At 37.3% G+C, this 17,454-nt stretch overlaps 3 protein-coding genes across 10 annotated transcripts; 1 reads left to right on the top strand and 2 right to left on the bottom strand.

Moving 5' to 3' along the window:
• Positions 1 to 12: 12 nt before the first annotated feature.
• Positions 13 to 3,932, bottom strand: si:ch211-207i20.2 (uncharacterized protein LOC568537 homolog). Of its 3 annotated transcripts, XM_052610830.1 has the most exons (6): positions 3,507 to 3,932; positions 2,981 to 3,149; positions 2,824 to 2,882; positions 2,047 to 2,146; positions 910 to 1,879; positions 13 to 784 (listed from the first exon to the last, which is right to left on the bottom strand). In XM_052610830.1, exons 1-6 carry the CDS (start codon positions 3,696 to 3,698, stop codon positions 736 to 738), a joined length of 1,539 nt encoding a protein of 512 aa, XP_052466790.1. In that variant the 5' UTR covers positions 3,699 to 3,932; the 3' UTR covers positions 13 to 735. The 3 variants fall into 3 exon arrangements, with proteins under 3 accessions (XP_052466790.1, XP_052466791.1, XP_052466792.1); XM_052610831.1 differs by having other exon boundaries at positions 13 to 1,879; positions 2,981 to 3,146; XM_052610832.1 differs by having other exon boundaries at positions 13 to 1,879; positions 3,499 to 3,638.
• Positions 3,933 to 4,069: 137 nt separating this feature from the next.
• On the top strand, positions 4,070 to 12,505 carry dnajc9 (DnaJ (Hsp40) homolog, subfamily C, member 9). 5 transcript variants are annotated; one of them, XM_052610835.1, is made up of 6 exons: positions 4,070 to 4,212; positions 4,514 to 4,689; positions 10,940 to 11,080; positions 11,160 to 11,414; positions 11,508 to 11,591; positions 12,080 to 12,505. In XM_052610835.1, exons 2-6 carry the CDS (start codon positions 4,516 to 4,518, stop codon positions 12,182 to 12,184), a joined length of 759 nt encoding a protein of 252 aa, XP_052466795.1. In that variant the 5' UTR covers positions 4,070 to 4,212; positions 4,514 to 4,515; the 3' UTR covers positions 12,185 to 12,505. The 5 variants fall into 5 exon arrangements, with proteins under 5 accessions (XP_052466795.1, XP_052466794.1, XP_052466798.1 ...); XM_052610834.1 differs by lacking the exon at positions 10,940 to 11,080 and adding an exon at positions 7,860 to 8,000 and having other exon boundaries at positions 4,071 to 4,212; XM_052610838.1 differs by lacking the exons at positions 10,940 to 11,080; positions 11,160 to 11,414 and adding exons at positions 7,860 to 8,000; positions 8,080 to 8,334 and having other exon boundaries at positions 4,071 to 4,212.
• On the bottom strand, positions 9,502 to 15,225 carry si:ch211-207i20.3 (uncharacterized). Of its 2 annotated transcripts, none has more exons than XM_052610839.1 (3): positions 14,923 to 15,225; positions 14,673 to 14,835; positions 9,502 to 9,956 (listed from the first exon to the last, which is right to left on the bottom strand). In XM_052610839.1, exons 1-3 carry the CDS (start codon positions 15,065 to 15,067, stop codon positions 9,542 to 9,544), a joined length of 723 nt encoding a protein of 240 aa, XP_052466799.1. In that variant the 5' UTR covers positions 15,068 to 15,225; the 3' UTR covers positions 9,502 to 9,541. The 2 variants fall into 2 exon arrangements, with proteins under 2 accessions (XP_052466799.1, XP_052466800.1); XM_052610840.1 differs by lacking the exon at positions 9,502 to 9,956 and adding an exon at positions 12,581 to 13,035.
• Positions 15,226 to 17,454: the final 2,229 nt, after the last annotated feature.

Below are 17,454 nucleotides of genomic sequence, written 5' to 3'. Positions count from 1 at the left end.
AAGATACTCACACAAGATGAACAAGGCTTTATTGAAAACTGTATTTGGCAAAATGTCATAAATTAAATATAAGTGTTCTGACAGAAAACAGGGCAAGAAAAATATTAACATTAATATTTGACCATAGCAATGCCATTTATTCTTTAATATTTATGTTTATACATCTTGTTCCTCTGGGGCTGTAAATAATATTATAATTATAAAATAAATATTAACATTAGGATATTTTGACATATTTTGTCTTCAATATCAGTCTCAAAGACAATGAGAATATTATTTTTTGTTAATATTTTGTTTAAATTAAACATATCAAACATAAATATGAAGGCGTACAAGTGCTTTTTTCATTTAGGATCCACGCTAATAAAGAAATGTACAAAATATAATATCATCATTCAAAATAAATCGCTATCTGTGATTACTAGTAACTTTTACAAATCAGTCCTAAAATCAAATTAAAAATTGTTCTATGATATAACTGATGGTCTAATCTATGATATTTTGTGATGTTAAATGCAACTGTCACACAAATTGAGACAATCCACATTATCGCCAATAAATATGTAAATTCCACAACTCAAAATAATTAAAGGAACAGTTCACCCAAAAATGCTAATTAACTCACCCTCTGGCCATCCAAGACGCAGATGAGTTTGTTTTTTTCACAAAAACGTTAACTGATGGACTGAAGTCGTGTGGTTAATTGCGAGGTCTTGTGATTCTGACGGCACCCATTCACTGCAGAGGATCCATTAGTGAGTGATCTAATTTCTCCAAATCTGTTCTGACGAAGAAACAAACTCATCTACATCTTGGATGTATGAAATGATTTTCATTTGTGATCATCTACAACACTACATTTATGCATAAACGCATTTATGCAATTTCAGATTGCGGGGATCTGCATACCTCTTTCCGCATTTATCGCAGATGTACTGCTTCCCCCCTCCATGAACGTGGCGTTTGTGAGTACGCAGGTGACTTCCTTGACTGAAACACTTGCCACAGTACTCACAATTGTACGGCCTCTCCCCAGTATGGACCCTCTGGTGCAACTTTAGACTGTTCGTATTGTTAAACCACTTATCGCAGTAATTGCAGCCAAATGGTTTTTCTCCAGAGTGAGTGCGGCCGTGTGAAATGAGGCTACTCTGCTGACTAAAGCTCTTCCCACACTCCTTGCAGCTGAAGGGTTTTTCACCCGTGTGAATTCGTTTGTGAATTTTCAGATTCACAGCCTGCCTGAAGGTCTTTCCACACAGGTCACAACTGAAAGGCCGCTGGTCCGTGTGGATGCGCTCATGGTTTTTAAGATTGACGGCGTGCCGGAAGGCCTTCCCGCAGGACACGCAGGAGTACGGTTTCTGGCCTGTGTGGATAAGTTGATGCGTCTTTAGCGTTATGGCCCGTGTGAAACTTTTCTGACACACTGAACATCGAAACTCCTTTTCGCCGGTGTGGGTGAGCTGGTGCCTGGCAAGATTCTGAGCAATGTTGAATCGTTTCCCGCAAACGTTGCAGCCGAACGGTTTTTCGCCGGTGTGGATTATTTCGTGGGTTTTGAGGTGTGCGGCTTTCCCGAAGCGTTTGCCGCAGACTTTACAAACAAACGGCTTTTCTCCTGAGTGGACGCGGTGGTGGTCAGACAAACTTTGTTTGTGGGCGAAAGCCTTGCCGCAAAGAACACAGCCGAAAGGCTTTTCTCCAGTGTGAATACGCTGATGGGATTTGAGGTTGCTCTGAGAAGAGAAACTCTTGCCGCACTCTGAACAAATAAAGGATCTCTTTCCAAAGAGTGCAACAGAATCTTGAGGATCTTCACTGCTGTCTTCTGGCAAAACAGAAGCTACGCTGTCTTCTGGAGTAGCGTTAAAGTGACCTGTCAGGAGAGCATAGAAATATCTGATCGAACACAGTGTTAATTCAGTTAAATTCTAACGGATTCAGCATGCAGTTCTATACACTGGCAACTTGTCTTTTGGATCGATTCATTAAATAGAGCATACTCATTTCATTAATTTGTAATTGAATATATCATTCACATACCTGTAGTGATGGACTTCAAGTCGACTTTTCCAAATTCATTTTTGATCGTCACAGCCAAAGTCAGTGGGGATTCTGGACGCTCTTCTACAGCCTCATCAGACTGCGAGCATAAAGTAGTTATGTACCGGTAATTAATCATAAAATAGCCAAGCAATTTACTACTGACTTTATTGTCTTATAGACTTACGCTACCAGTCAAAAGTTAGGAATAATTAAGATTTTGTTTTGTTTGTTTTTAAAATTATATCGTATGCTCACCAAGACAAGTGTTATCTGTATGCAACAAGGGTCTGAGAGTAACGCAATTTCAATTCTCTGTATGTATGTACTGTACATATGGAAGGATTGACAATAAAGCAGACTTGACTTGACATATTGTGATTACAAATTTATAATTATTATTGGTGCTCAAATATTAATAACGGTTCTGATGTTTAATATTTTTGTGGAAACGCGGATACATTCTTTGCTGAATAGAAAAAAACAGCATTTATTTGAAATAGAAATATTTCTGATGTCTTTACTATCACTTTTGATCAAATAAAGTTGTCCTTCCTTTACATTTTAAAAGGCAGTATACCACAATTTCCACAAAAATATTGATGATTATAGTAACTGCTTTTTAAACATCAAAGAAGCATAATAGAATGATTTCTGAAGGTTCATGTGAGTAATAGCTGTCTGTTGAAAATTCAGCTTTGCATCACAGTAATAAATAACATTCAACATAATAGCCTCGAATATAAATAGCATTGATGTACAAGTTGTTCAGTTTACCTCATTTCTTGTTCTTGTTTCCAGGCTTCTCGCACTTCCATCGTAAGAATGTTCCTCTTCTAAAATGTACATATGTCAATAATTTAAAAAAAAACAAAACTTTGATTTAAAATTACACACTGTATGCTTATAATAACCACTGAAATACATTTCTTACCAAGTCCTCCAACAGACAGAATATTCAGAATGCTGCCAGGCCGCTTTGCCCTCTTCCCTGAAAATGTTTTACACTCTAGATCCAACAGAAATTTGGTTTCGTCAACAAGTTTGATTATCTTCCCCAGAGCCTCGTTACCCAGTACCTCCATGACAGATGCAAACTGCTTCTGAAAGAATTTATGATTACAAATTAGCCTACTTGATGTAGATCAATATATAATATATGCATTCCATCTATTGTCAGTTTCAAAATCTTTCAACAGCCTTGTTGTGGAAAACATGTTTACACTGAATTCCAACATTATTATTATTTCCTGTTATTACATTGCGTGATCTCTGTTGCCTTTTAAAAACTCCGTATTTGACATGTTGACAGCGGCAGCGTTGACATGCGTTGAGACCTGCGCAAATCGCGCGCTGATCTTTATACTATATGCACAAACGCGTTTATAGAGCTGCGAACGCGTCGCATGTTTGAGGTAACAGGCCGCAGATCTCTAAACAACATAATCTTACATTCTCACCATTCTCTCCTCCTTTTCCATCTTCTTTCTTGACTCAACATTGTCGTTTTCACAGTGATCTCCAGAAACATCACCGCTCAAAAATGACAGCGTATCCTCTTCCATCAGTTTGCACATCTCAGCGATCGCGGCGTGAACTAACGCCTCCACCACGGACGCTAGATGCGTCTGTAACGCGACGCAGCGAGACATTGTCCCTGCAACTAAAACTCACGAACCTGGAAGTCGCGCTGTTGTCCTGTGTTAAACTAAAGTCTGCATTGAGGGATCATTAAAGTGAGCAAATGACGGTAAACATACTTTAGGAAACAGTGGGCTGTAATCAACGGAAGTACAACAGCGAGCGACAATTATAATCCGGGTCCTATAATGCATAATAAAAGTGATTTTTTTTTTTGTGCAATGTTTTTAAAATTAAATAAACATGTAGTTTCAAATTATTCCGAAAACAACTGAAAAAGAAAAAAATAGGCTTTTTGTTAAATAATTTGTAGTTATGAATATTACGTTTCACTAACAGCTGTCCTACGCGCCATAGACTGTATAAAAACAGGTCATACGTCATGACGTTTTGTGACGTTTACACAAAGCGTCAAAATTTGGCGCGACCTGCTACAGGAAACGCTATTCTGTGTGCGGATAGCGTTGAGTTGTTGTTTTCTGTCTGGCATATTTGAACATTTTCAACGTGACCGTCATCTCTCTGGTAAGATGTTTCATAAAACATTAAGTTGAATTGCTTTGAACTAACCTTGTTATTATTGCAAAGTAAGTCAGATGTATGAGTGTTTCTGTATTCATATTCAAAACATTTAAGCTAATCTTAAACTTAAATTTTTTTAAAATGACAATAAATGTCAGACTTCCATTAATTTTTTTCCATGACCATAAAACCATAAATGTTTAGACTTCATATACAAACACGTAAAAAAAAACGTTATTTTGCATGTTGTGCAGTTAATATATTGATGGATGATTTAGTGGTTTTTTTTTTCTCCCTCACGCAGTCATGGGTTTACTGGAGCAGTGTGAGGAGCTCTTTAAGACCTCGAACCTATATGAAGTTCTGGGTGTTTGTAAAGAAGCCCCTGACTCCGAGATCAGACGCGGGTATTATAAAGTCTCTCTGCAGGTCCATCCAGATAGGGCTCCTGGTGATGAGTTGGCCACCACCAAGTTCCAGGTTCGTGAACCACTGTACTTCTAATGCATCACTTCTGCCCAGAATCCTTTTAGAACCTTCTTGAATGGTCTGGTGTCATCTAAAGTAGTCCCCAACATTTAACCCTCTAGTGCATCTAACTTAGTACTTAGTAACACTTGTACTTCTACAAATAAATCTCACCAAACACCTTGTTAGATCAGATCTCCACTCCAGGAATATTAGATCTAGTCTCTTTACCGGATCCTGTTTTGTCTGCTATCCAAAACCAGTTATAAGCTGGTCTTGTTTGATACCCAGAATCAGTTAACAAAACTGTATTTTGTCTGGTACCCAAAACTGTTTTAATTAAAAGTCTTCTATTAACCTAAAAGGTTGATAAAGGTTGGCAAAGAAGAGCAGAAAGCTCCTAGCCAAAGGGGCAAAAACCATAATGTGTGTCTGTCTGTGTGTTTTCATTTTGTCACTTGCATTGTGTCCATTGTGTCCAGTGTGGACGTCCTTTGTGCACGTGTGCATTCAGTAGACAATGTTCTGCATTCGAGTATGCATATTTTAGTCTCTTTCTGGTGTCACGTGCAGAGTTTGTCTTTGTGCATTTCTCATTTCTTGTTTTCCATCTCGGATGCTGTCCATAGTCTCTGAAAATGGTTTGATCTCGTTGTTTCTCTTTTCCATTGTCCATTCGTTTCAGTTTGGAAAAGTCCTTCTAGCCTTTTCTAGTTTTTGCAGTTTGTGAAGTTCCATCAGGTCCATCCATGCCATTGTGGGTCTCAGGGTTTCTAGATCTTTTAGGCTTTGAGTTCTGGATATCTCTGGATTTTCTGGTTCTGATGATCATTCCGTACTTTAAGAAGTCCTTTCTCTTGTGGAAGTCCCCTGGCTCCACCGGTTTTCCTTTCCTTCAGATGAGCAGATCATCTTTCTCCAGAAGGGTACACATTTTAAACAAAAATCTTGATGCTATAATAAGATCAAAAAGATGTTTTCCCCTCCTTTTCCCCATAAAAATCTTTACACTTTAAAAACAACAAAGCTATAGACATTTAATCACAGAATGCAATTAAAAAATGTATCATACATTTTCACAAACAGTGCAGATAAAAATATTTTTTTTTTTTGGATGGCAGTGGCGATGGCGTCATCTGTCGACCGGTTGGTATGATATGCAAACTGGAATACTCATGTATAACAGAGAGAAACACCTTCTGAATTTACGGTTTACAGCAACTGAAAGTATCTAGATTCTGAAGCTTTCATTTGACTTCTTGCATTGAAATACTGTCGTTTTGGAAGTGATTTGCTCATATGGTGGATTTACATCTTCATGCATAGCAATGGGTTCTCACATGTGCTAACTACTCTGTGCAATTAATGCAGACTTAAACATGAGGTTTTGTTTAGTTGCATTTGGCAAACCACTGTAACAGCTGAACATTCTCCACAAACTGGATGCAAATGCTAGAGGATGCTTTCCAATTTCAGTTGTTAACCAAATTAGCCCCAGCGATTATAAGAAGAGAGACTCTCCTTGCACCTTTGTCTGCTCTTTTGTCACAGACTTCCTGTGTGAGCACTAGTTAATGAGTGTGCTATGCAGATCATAAGTCTACAAGCATCTTCATCTGACACACTAGAAACATCCACAACCATCTCCAGTTTTGACAAAATCTCTACAGGATCAATGTTATCAGGGTCAAAAGTACCCCCTGCTGTAACGAGACTTGTTTTCTGTTTTCATTTCTTATCTTGTTTTTTTTTTTGTTACCTTTTTATCACGCAAAAAAATAGCTTGAAGTGCATTAACAATTTTGGTACACTTTTTTTTATTTTATTTGAGACAGCCCACTCGTAGGGGCCCACTCGTACTGAGCCATGCTGAGTGATTGTATTTAACTGTCAGCTGTTCCATTTTCACAATCTTATTGAATTGTCTTCAGCTTCACTGACTGAACATTATCTAGTTACTTTTAAGATACCTGGTAGTCCAATTATTTACAGCTCCTGTGCTTTGGACACAAATGAATAAAACATCCAGCACTACGCCTGGCTTCTAAACCAAATTTTGCACTTCACCAGACACACTCCATCGGGCCTTACACTTCACTACACTAAACTGTTAAACATGTAACGGTGTCATCAGTAGGTTGGACAAAACCACACTACTTGGGGTTTTATGTAATATTTTTAAAACGGTTTACATAGCCACAGTTCGTAGGGCAAATCAACACTGCGTTTACATTTTAAACTTCACAAAGTCACGGTGTGTCCAACTTACTACACTATAACACACACAACAGTTATGAAATGATTCTCTGACAACACTGCTTTAGGTCAATTCATTTACTTTAGAATTTTATCAGAATTATAACAACTTCACAGTGAGTTTCAATTACATTAGAAACTTACAACTGTTTCAGTTACTTTAGAAACAAAAGGTCTAATACAATTCTGCTACCACTCTGCGTCGGGCTGATTCAATTACTTTAGAATCTTAAACAGCATTCTAACAGACCAACTACTTTAGAAACTTTGACTTAAGCACTTTGCTTCAGTTACTTTAGAAACAACTGTTCCAATACAACTCTGCAACCACTCTATCTTGGGGCTGATTCGAATCGGGTTTGTTAGAATCTTAAACAGAATTTGTACAGGATAGGCTTAAGAACTCCTGCTAATACTGACTAAACCAAATTCTCTTGTCCTTAATTTTTTTTTTAAACAAGGGGATTCCCTGACAAAAATAACAGATGAAAAAAAAACTCTTACTTGCTTTTTTTTTTTTGGAAATCCCTCAGTAGGTGGCTCGCCAATTTAGGAAAACCAAGTGATGAGGATGTTGAAGACCTTGAAGATGTTTATTGCAGCATAGCAGTGACAAAGTACATGTAATACCTTAGGTTCAACGGAGTCAGAAATGAACCACGAACATCCTAAGCTCAATCATTTTATACACTTATTTACTACCATTAATGTAAATGAAGTTGCTCCAGTCATTACAGTTGTGGTCTGTATGTTAGTTAAGTTCTGAAAGCCCTTTGTCTGAGGTGGTTCTCAGTGTCCCACACCTGCTCCCATTCTACAAATGGTCACCAGATTCTTACGGCAGGGTTTATGGATTTACCATGTTATGTTTTTGAGACCATTACATAAATGCATACTAAAACTTAACATTTTCAACATTTCCACAGGTGCTGGGAAAGGCTTATGCAGTGCTGGCTGACAAGGACCAAAGGGCAGTCTATGATGAACAGGGAATAGTGGACGAAGACTCGGACACCCTTGATCAAGATCGCAATTGGGAGGAGCACTGGAGAAGATTGTTTCCCAAGGTATTTTTTTTCTGTACCATGCATTTTATGTTGGTTTTTCCAAAGGCAGTTGCTAAAATGACATGATTCTCTGCTATAGATCACATTGCAAGATATCTTGGACTTTGAGAAGCAGTATAAAGGCTCTGACGAAGAGGCAGAAGACTTGAAGAGACTTTACCTTCAACATGAAGGTGACATGGATCTGATCATGGAGTCTGCGCTGTGCTGTACTTATGAAGATGAGCCGCGTGTCAAAGACATACTTCAGAAAGCCATTGACGATGAAGAGGTGCCAGCCTACAAAGCCTTTACTCATGAAAGTGCCAAAAAGAAGAACAACCGCAAAAGAAAGGTGCTGATTCACTTTCTATAGTTTTGCTATTAAATATATATATGTATTTTTTTATAAGGTTTGAGTCTTTGATGAATTATCCTGACATTCTAGGCAAAAAAAGAGAGCAAGGAGGCAGAGGAAATGCAGAAGGAGATGGGCTTGAACAGCGAGGACAGCCTGGTAGCTATGATAAAGGTAAAAAAAAAAAACATTAAGATGTCACAAACTGTATTAATCTGCCAAATGTGTACTCTATATGAATAGATTTTAAAAATGTAATTAATTCCTGTGATGGCGAAGCTGAATTTCCAGTCTTTGGAAAGTTAGTGTATGTGCAAATCTGTACAAAGGTAAACAAAGGACCATTTGGATGAGATTCGTTTTCAAAATGACATTTGAGTTATTTGTGTAGTTCTTTCATTTAATGTGCTGTGGTGAAATGACAAATGTCCTTCAATAACTGCCAGTTTTTATCAGAAATTAGTATATAACCATTAGCCGCATGCTGAAAAGTAGTGGATTTACTGAAACGAAAGGGATCAGGCTCATCCCATCTAAAGTTTAGCATATATGCTATTATATAAGTTGTATGTGTTATGTTTTTTTTGCTGGTATCTGATATGTTCAAGTTACAATGTCTTTAAAATAATTACAATTGACTTTGGCTTCTGTGAATTATTTAGCAAAGACAAAAGTCCAAAGAAAACGGATTCAACTCCCTCATCTCAGACCTGGAGGCCAAATATTGCAAGAAACCAGCAGCAGGAAAGAAGGGCAAGAAAAAGTAGACAGATTCACCATACTGGGCTGTTTCTACCAAATGTTATAGAATGCATCTTGTAAATAAAAATCAAAAGATGCTTTATAATGGATACTGACCTGGTTTAAGGAAGCATATCGAGACTAATAACATGCGACACATTCTGAAGCATTTATTAGAGTGGATTAGTGTGAATCTGCTTCATGTGCTCTTGTCCAGACTAGCGTGTGGATCAAATAAGAAATGTTAAGTGTTACTTTAGCAGTTTTTTGTACACGTTTTCTTGTTTTGTAAGTGTTGAATGTGTTGTTGTTCATGATTATCTGAATATAATAAAAATGAAAGCTGTGGTTTGTATTCATATACTTCTTTTTAGACATTCAGAATAGAACACTGGAGATACAGTACAACCAGCACAATGTCTCTTCTTTTAAAGTTACATTTATTTTCAATAAAAAAAGCATTTCAACTGGGTTTTACAACACTACACTGTAGTAACAACTGATTACTTGGTGACACTGAGGATATCTGAGAAAAGCTGGGCTGTCCGAACTCTGCGTCATGAAGGATTTTTTGGATCTGAAGCTTCACCAAGGACTGCTTTGAAGCAGGTAAGCGTCTTAACGCAGGTGCTAAGCTCCGAAGAAATAAATCGACTTCATCTTGCTGTTCATCTTTCTCTCTGTCTTTTGCATCTTTAGATGCCAGGTATCCTTCCAACAGCTCTAGTGTCTCTGATCGCCTTCTCTTCGTAATGTCAGACCGGATCACTCCTGGACTTGTCACTGATGTTCCTGAACTGGTGCTGGCTGGTTCGGCCCCGCTGTCTTCATCTGGCTCATCATCCTCTATTTTGCTGGGAAAACTGTCCAGTATAACACTGTACATAGATAAAAACCACTGTGAATAACCATGAGCTTTTGAATGCTTACAGTACAGATAAAGAATGCAAACTACTGCTAGAATGTAAACACAATTAAATGATAGTTTCCTACTATGCTACAAAAAGACTAAAATTTTACCTGATTAAGTAAATGGAAGCTTAATCAGACCATTTGTACATATTTATTGGTATATCGAGAAAAAAACGAAAAAAAAAACGTGCACATGGTGGCAGCTGTGAAGGAACTGGTGTCCGTGTAATTAAACTGACATTTTTTTTGATGAAAATCTGGTCACATAAACACCTAGTGTTTTTGATTATTAATTTTGATTGTTGGATACATCAAGTTGTTCTAATCTAGAAAAAAAAAGTGTTAAAGGAATACTTCATCCAAAAATGGAAATGTACTCGCCTTCATACAATCCAAGATGTAGATAAGTTTCTTCATCAGAACAAATTTGGAGATATTAAGCTTTACATTACTTGCTAATCAATGGATCTTCTGCAGTGAATGGGTGCCGTCAGAATGAGAGTCCAAACAGCTGATAAAAACATCACAATCCACACAATTCCAGTACATAAATTAGCAAAAAGCTGGTCAATTTAGGAAAACCAAGTGATGAGGATGTTGAAGACCTTGAAGATGTTTATTGCAGCATAGCAGTGACAAAGTACATGTAATACCTTAGGTTCAACGGAGTCAGAAATGAACCACGAACATCCTAAGCTCAATCATTTTATACACTTATTTACTACCATTAATGTAAATGAAGTTGCTCCAGTCATTACAGTTGTGGTCTGTATGTTAGTTAAGTTTTGAAAGCCCTTTGTCTGAGGTGGTTCTCAGTGTCCCACACCTGCTCCCATTCTACAAATGGTCACCAGATTCTTACGGCAGGGTTTATGGATTTACCATGTTATGTTTTTGAGACCATTACATAAATGCATACTAAAACTTAACATTTTCAACATTTCCACAGGTGCTGGGAAAGGCTTATGCAGTGCTGGCTGACAAGGACCAAAGGGCAGTCTATGATGAACAGGGAATAGTGGACGAAGACTCGGACACCCTTGATCAAGATCGCAATTGGGAGGAGCACTGGAGAAGATTGTTTCCCAAGGTATTTTTTTTCTGTACCATGCATTTTATGTTGGTTTTTCCAAAGGCAGTTGCTAAAATGACAAGATTCTCTGCTATAGATCACATTGCAAGATATCTTGGACTTTGAGAAGCAGTATAAAGGCTCTGACGAAGAGGCAGAAGACTTGAAGAGACTTTACCTTCAACATGAAGGTGACATGGATCTGATCATGGAGTCTGCGCTGTGCTGTACTTATGAAGATGAGCCGCGTGTCAAAGACATACTTCAGAAAGCCATTGACGATGAAGAGGTGCCAGCCTACAAAGCCTTTACTCATGAAAGTGCCAAAAAGAAGAACAACCGCAAAAGAAAGGTGCTGATTCACTTTCTATAGTTTTGCTATTAAATATATATATGTATTTTTTTATAAGGTTTGAGTCTTTGATGAATTATCCTGACATTCTAGGCAAAAAAAGAGAGCAAGGAGGCAGAGGAAATGCAGAAGGAGATGGGCTTGAACAGCGAGGACAGCCTGGTAGCTATGATAAAGGTAAAAAAAAAAAACATTAAGATGTCACAAACTGTATTAATCTGCCAAATGTGTACTCTATATGAATAGATTTTAAAAATGTAATTAATTCCTGTGATGGCGAAGCTGAATTTCCAGTCTTTGGAAAGTTAGTGTATGTGCAAATCTGTACAAAGGTAAACAAAGGACCATTTGGATGAGATTCGTTTTCAAAATGACATTTGAGTTATTTGTGTAGTTCTTTCATTTAATGTGCTGTGGTGAAATGACAAATGTCCTTCAATAACTGCCAGTTTTTATCAGAAATTAGTATATAACCATTAGCCGCATGCTGAAAAGTAGTGGATTTACTGAAACGAAAGGGATCAGGCTCATCCCATCTAAAGTTTAGCATATATGCTATTATATAAGTTGTATGTGTTATGTTTTTTTTGCTGGTATCTGATATGTTCAAGTTACAATGTCTTTAAAATAATTACAATTGACTTTGGCTTCTGTGAATTATTTAGCAAAGACAAAAGTCCAAAGAAAACGGATTCAACTCCCTCATCTCAGACCTGGAGGCCAAATATTGCAAGAAACCAGCAGCAGGAAAGAAGGGCAAGAAAAAGTAGACAGATTCACCATACTGGGCTGTTTCTACCAAATGTTATAGAATGCATCTTGTAAATAAAAATCAAAAGATGCTTTATAATGGATACTGACCTGGTTTAAGGAAGCATATCGAGACTAATAACATGCGACACATTCTGAAGCATTTATTAGAGTGGATTAGTGTGAATCTGCTTCATGTGCTCTTGTCCAGACTAGCGTGTGGATCAAATAAGAAATGTTAAGTGTTACTTTAGCAGTTTTTTGTACACGTTTCTTGTTTTGTAAGTGTTGGATGTGTTGTTGTTCATGATTATCTGAATATAATAAAAATGAAAGCTGTGGTTTGTATTCATATACTTCTTTTTAGACATTCAGAATAGAACACTGGAGATATAGTACAACCAGCACAATGTCTCTTCTTTTAAAGTTACATTTATTTTCAATAAAAAAAGCATTTCAACTGGGTTTTACAACACTACACTGTAGTAACAACTGATTACTTGGTGACACTGAGGATATCTGAGAAAAGCTGGTCTGTCCGAACTCTGCGTCATGAAGGATTTTTTGGATCTGAAGCTTCACCAAGGACTGCTTTGAAGCAGGTAAGCGTCTTAACGCAGGTGCTAAGCTCCGAAGAAATAAATCGACTTCATCTTGCTGTTCATCTTTCTCTCTGTCTTTTGCATCTTTAGATGCCAGGTATCCTTCCAACAGCTCTAGTGTCTCTGATCGCCTTCTCTTCGTAATGTCAGACCGGATCGCTCCTGGACTTGTCACTGATGTTCCTGAACTGGTGCTGGCTGGTTCGGCCCCGCTGTCTTCATCTGGCTCATCATCCTCGATTTTGCTGGGAAAACTGTCCAGTATAACACTGTACATCGATAAAAACCACTGTGAATAACCATGAGCTTTTGAATGCTTACAGTACAGATAAAGAATGCAAACTACTGCTAGAATGTAAACACAATTAAATGATAGTTTCCTACTATGCTATAAAAAGACTAAAATTTTACCTGATTAAGTAAATGGAAGCTTAATCAGACCATTTGTACATATTTATTGGTACACCGAGAAAAAAAAAAAAAAAAAAAACGTGCACATGGTGGCAGCTGTGAAGGAACTGGTGTCCGTGTAATTAAACTGACATTTTTTTTAGATGAAAATCTGGTCACATAAACACCTAGTGTTTCTGATTATTGATTTTGATTGTTGGATACATCAAGTTGTTCTAATCTAGAAAAAAAAATGTGTTAAAGGAATACTTCATCCAAAAATGGAAATGTACTCGCCTTCATACAATCCAAGATGTAGATAAGTTTCTTCATCAGAACAAATTTGGAGATATTAAGCTTTACATTACTTGCTAATCAATGGATCTTCTGCAGTGAATGGGTGCCGTCAGAATGAGAGTCCAAACAGCTCATAAAAAAACATCACAATCCACACAATTCCAGTACATAAATTAGCAAAAAGCTGGTTGTTTGTAAGAAAGAAATCCTTCAAAAGGTTTTGAAATTTAAACCAGTGCTTCCTGCTAAAATGAGTTCTTTATACATTATTTTGCTTTCTTGTCTCAATCAGTCACCATCTGAATCAGGTGAGAAATCACAAATCAAGCAGAGTTTTTCAAGTGAAAACCGCCCCAAAAAAATAATAATATGCCAGTGAATTTTGATGTGAGAGGACAACGGGGTGGACATTTTCACTAGATCAATTATTATTATGGATTATGGACTGGTATTTTGAACAGAAGCGGGAGTTTAAATACCAAACTGACTTAATGGATTTACTTCAAATACACAGACTTATAATTCACATGACTTCAATTGACGGACTGGAGTCGTGTTGATTAGCTGTAAATTATTGTGATGTTTTTAGCAGCTGTTTGGACTCTCTTTCTACCAGCACCCATTCACTGCAGAGGATCCATTGATAAGCAAATTATGTGATTCTAAGTTTTTCCAAATCTGTTTCAATGACAAAACAAACTCATCTACATCTTGGTGGCCTGAAATTTAGTAAAAAAATTTAGTAAATGAGAGGAATACCAGCATACTTTGCAGTATACAGTGTAAAAGTGTATTATTAAAAGAAAACAGGAATGTGGAAGTATGCATTATGCTTTGCTAAACATTTCAAATATCAATTTACTATGCCAAATTGTGTTTCATTCTATCTGCAGCACCAGTTGTCATCTTCAAAATAAAAATGATATTTATTTATAAACACTGAATCCAATTTTATACGAAAATGTCTGCATGCTTGCCAGCCCAATCTAATAATAAACAAGAAAAAGATATCACACTGGAAATTTGAGGCCAAGTCCACTTGATTTCAGTGTGCTCTGCATTGAGAAATTTCATAAAAAGTTTATGGTAAAAGTATGGTAATATGCCATTTCAAGCATAACTTAAATATATCAAAGGCAGTGAAAAACACAATTTGGCAAACAAATGAATAGGACTTTTTTATTTTAACTCTGAAGTCTTACATGAAACACTCGAATACCTTCTGTGTTCTGTGGAGGGGTCGAGAAAGTCCATCACTCGCATATATTTCCATTGCTTCTTTTTCTTAGATGCCCTTCCAGCCCGACTCCCGTCCTGCTCCAGACGCTTTTTCCTGGTGTATGTGTCTCTTAGATTTTTCCATTTAGCTTTCACCTCTTCCACTACACAAACACATACACACACACGTTGATGGAAGTTAGACGCGCTGACAGTAACACTGCATAAGAAGCGACACCAACAAAACTCACCGTCGACTCCCATTTTGTCTGCTATTCCCTGCCAGAGAACTTCTTTCCGCTTCGTGTTTTTGTACTCACTGTGGTTTTTATCAAATAATTCCTTGTTCTCAGACACCAAAAATAACAACAGCTCCGCGTCCATCTTGACTACCATTCTTCTTCTAACGATCTAGTGTGGGATTTAGCGCTTCAGCGCCACCAAGTGTTGAGGAGAGGCGGGATCGGATCAAACCTATGGATCAAACCAGGATCAGATACGTAAGAAAAGGCTTGAATCTGATTGGTCGGTGGGCTTTTCCTCTCAGTCAACGAAACAACAACAACGAAACATTTATCGTGCACAAAGTACTATGAATGGAAATATAAATATTAATTACATAATGTACATTTTATTAAAGCGATAGTTTACCCAAATATGAAAAAAATTATTATCTGCTTACCCCCAGGGCATCCAAGATGTCGGTGACTTTGTTTCTTCAGTAGAACACAAACGAAGATTTTTAACACAAACCTTTGCAGTCGGTCAGTCCTATAATGGAAGAAGATGGCAATCATACAATAAAAAAAAAACTGAACCAAATTAAACCCATTGATGTGTAAAGACACAAAACTATTGGTTCTATGCAAAAAAAAAAAAAAAACTGAACAGTATATATATATCATTTCCCCCCTCTCTGTTTCTATAGGCATTTCAAAGGCTACATGGATTTGGACCACTGATCTATAATATAGTTATATATATATTCAGACCGGTTTATAAAATCTTTTGTCTGGGATGCTGCATTGCCTTAAAACTTTCACAATTTTTTTGAAACTGCTTTAAAATGAGACCTTTTAAAACTGCTTTAAACTTAAAGCTTAAAACCTTAAAACTCCAATCTTTTCAAAGCTTTATGGCTAAGCTTTCTCAAAGTTCTCAAAACTTTTGTATCTAGTTTTAAATTGCTAATATTGTCATAGCCTTTTTTTACATTAATTTTAACTGCCATTAATGTGTAAATTACTATATTAGACTTTTTTTTACACACAGTAGTAACTAGACCAAGAGTGTGCTTTTATGTGACAGCAGGAGACTGTATTACAGTTGCTCTTTATGAACAGCAGATGGCGCTGCAGTTCAATAGTTTGTCCTCTGCAATATGGCAAGCCATTGTAACATTTAATCTATAAGCTGTACTAGTATCTTTTTTCATGTTACTAGTACTTATTTTTTAGACACTAATATCTTTTCCATTAAGTACTACTTATTCATTAGGCACTAGTGCTTATTCATTAAATACTAGTGCTTATTCTTTGGGTGTTTATTTTTTAGGTACTAGTGTCTTTTGTAAAGTTACTAGTACTTATTCATTAGATACTAGAACTTAATCATTAGATTAAGATTTTTGCAAATAATATACATGTACATACATAAATGCTCATTGTAATATACCTGCCATACATTGTCAATTTGTATATTGTCATTCCTTACCCACCTATTTGTATTTGTATTTTTTTTTTATTTTTATTCCTATTGTGTTTTTTGTTCTGTCGCTGTTATGTTGCACTGCGGAGCTTCTGTCACAAAAACAAATTCCTCGTATGTGTGAACAATAAAGCAATCAATAAAGCTCATTCTGATTCTCTGATTCTGAGATACTAGTACTTATTCCAATAGTGACTAGTATTTAATTAAACTATTCGTGTTAATAAAAAATAGAACTAATACTTATTTTTTAGTTACTAGTAACTTTTTTGGCCAGAGATATCCTGAACTTAATAGATACTAGTACTTTTTAAATTTGCATTTCTGCCCAGTATGGTAATTGTATGTTGAATATTAATGAGCCAGCAACATGTAGGAGAGAGATTAAACAGGAAAGGAGATAGGTGTACTTTTTTTAGAAAACCAAATAGAAAACAAACCATTATTTGTACACAAACACATAGAAAACATATTTTTTTTTATTTTCCACCCTCTCAGAATGGCAATCCCAGCTGTCCAACTCCTGTGTCTGGAGCAACTGGACCGTTCACTGGAGGACCATACCAGGGACTTTCTAGATCTGGCAAGCCTTACCCACTTCCCTGGCATGCCTACCAGCGAACGGTCCCAGAGAGGATTTCGCCGCCTTTGTGGAGTGGGTGCTGGAGAAAAATGGATCGGTCCCATTGAAGAGGATATCTCCAGCCCCACTCCCGGCCCAGAGACCAGCCAGCCGCCATCCCGCCGCATGGAGCTAGAGCCCACTGCAGCAACAGAGCCCGAGCCTTTCACGGTCGGACAACAAGGACTCGAGAGCGCGACTGACCAGGTGTGTGAGCCGGCAACACCGTGCATCGTGGGACTACTGGTGGAGATTGAGGGCATGGAGGAAAACCCTGCCCACACTCCTGCGACTGAAGGTGAGCTGCATTCGGTTTCTGGGAAGTATATGGAGGAAGTAATGGACCTTATAGACTGGTTTGTGGAGGTAATTCCTGAATCCCCTGTGTCTCCGCTTGTTCTGCCCAGCCCTGAATTTTCTGTTTCTCTGCTTGTTCCTTCCAGCCATGAATTTT

This window comes from Carassius gibelio, chromosome A12, assembly GCF_023724105.1.
Source record: "Carassius gibelio isolate Cgi1373 ecotype wild population from Czech Republic chromosome A12, carGib1.2-hapl.c, whole genome shotgun sequence".
NCBI lineage: Eukaryota > Metazoa > Chordata > Actinopteri > Cypriniformes > Cyprinidae > Carassius > Carassius gibelio.
The sequence above is the reverse complement of the archived record's forward strand: the minus strand, read 5'-3'. Positions and strand labels throughout refer to the sequence as shown.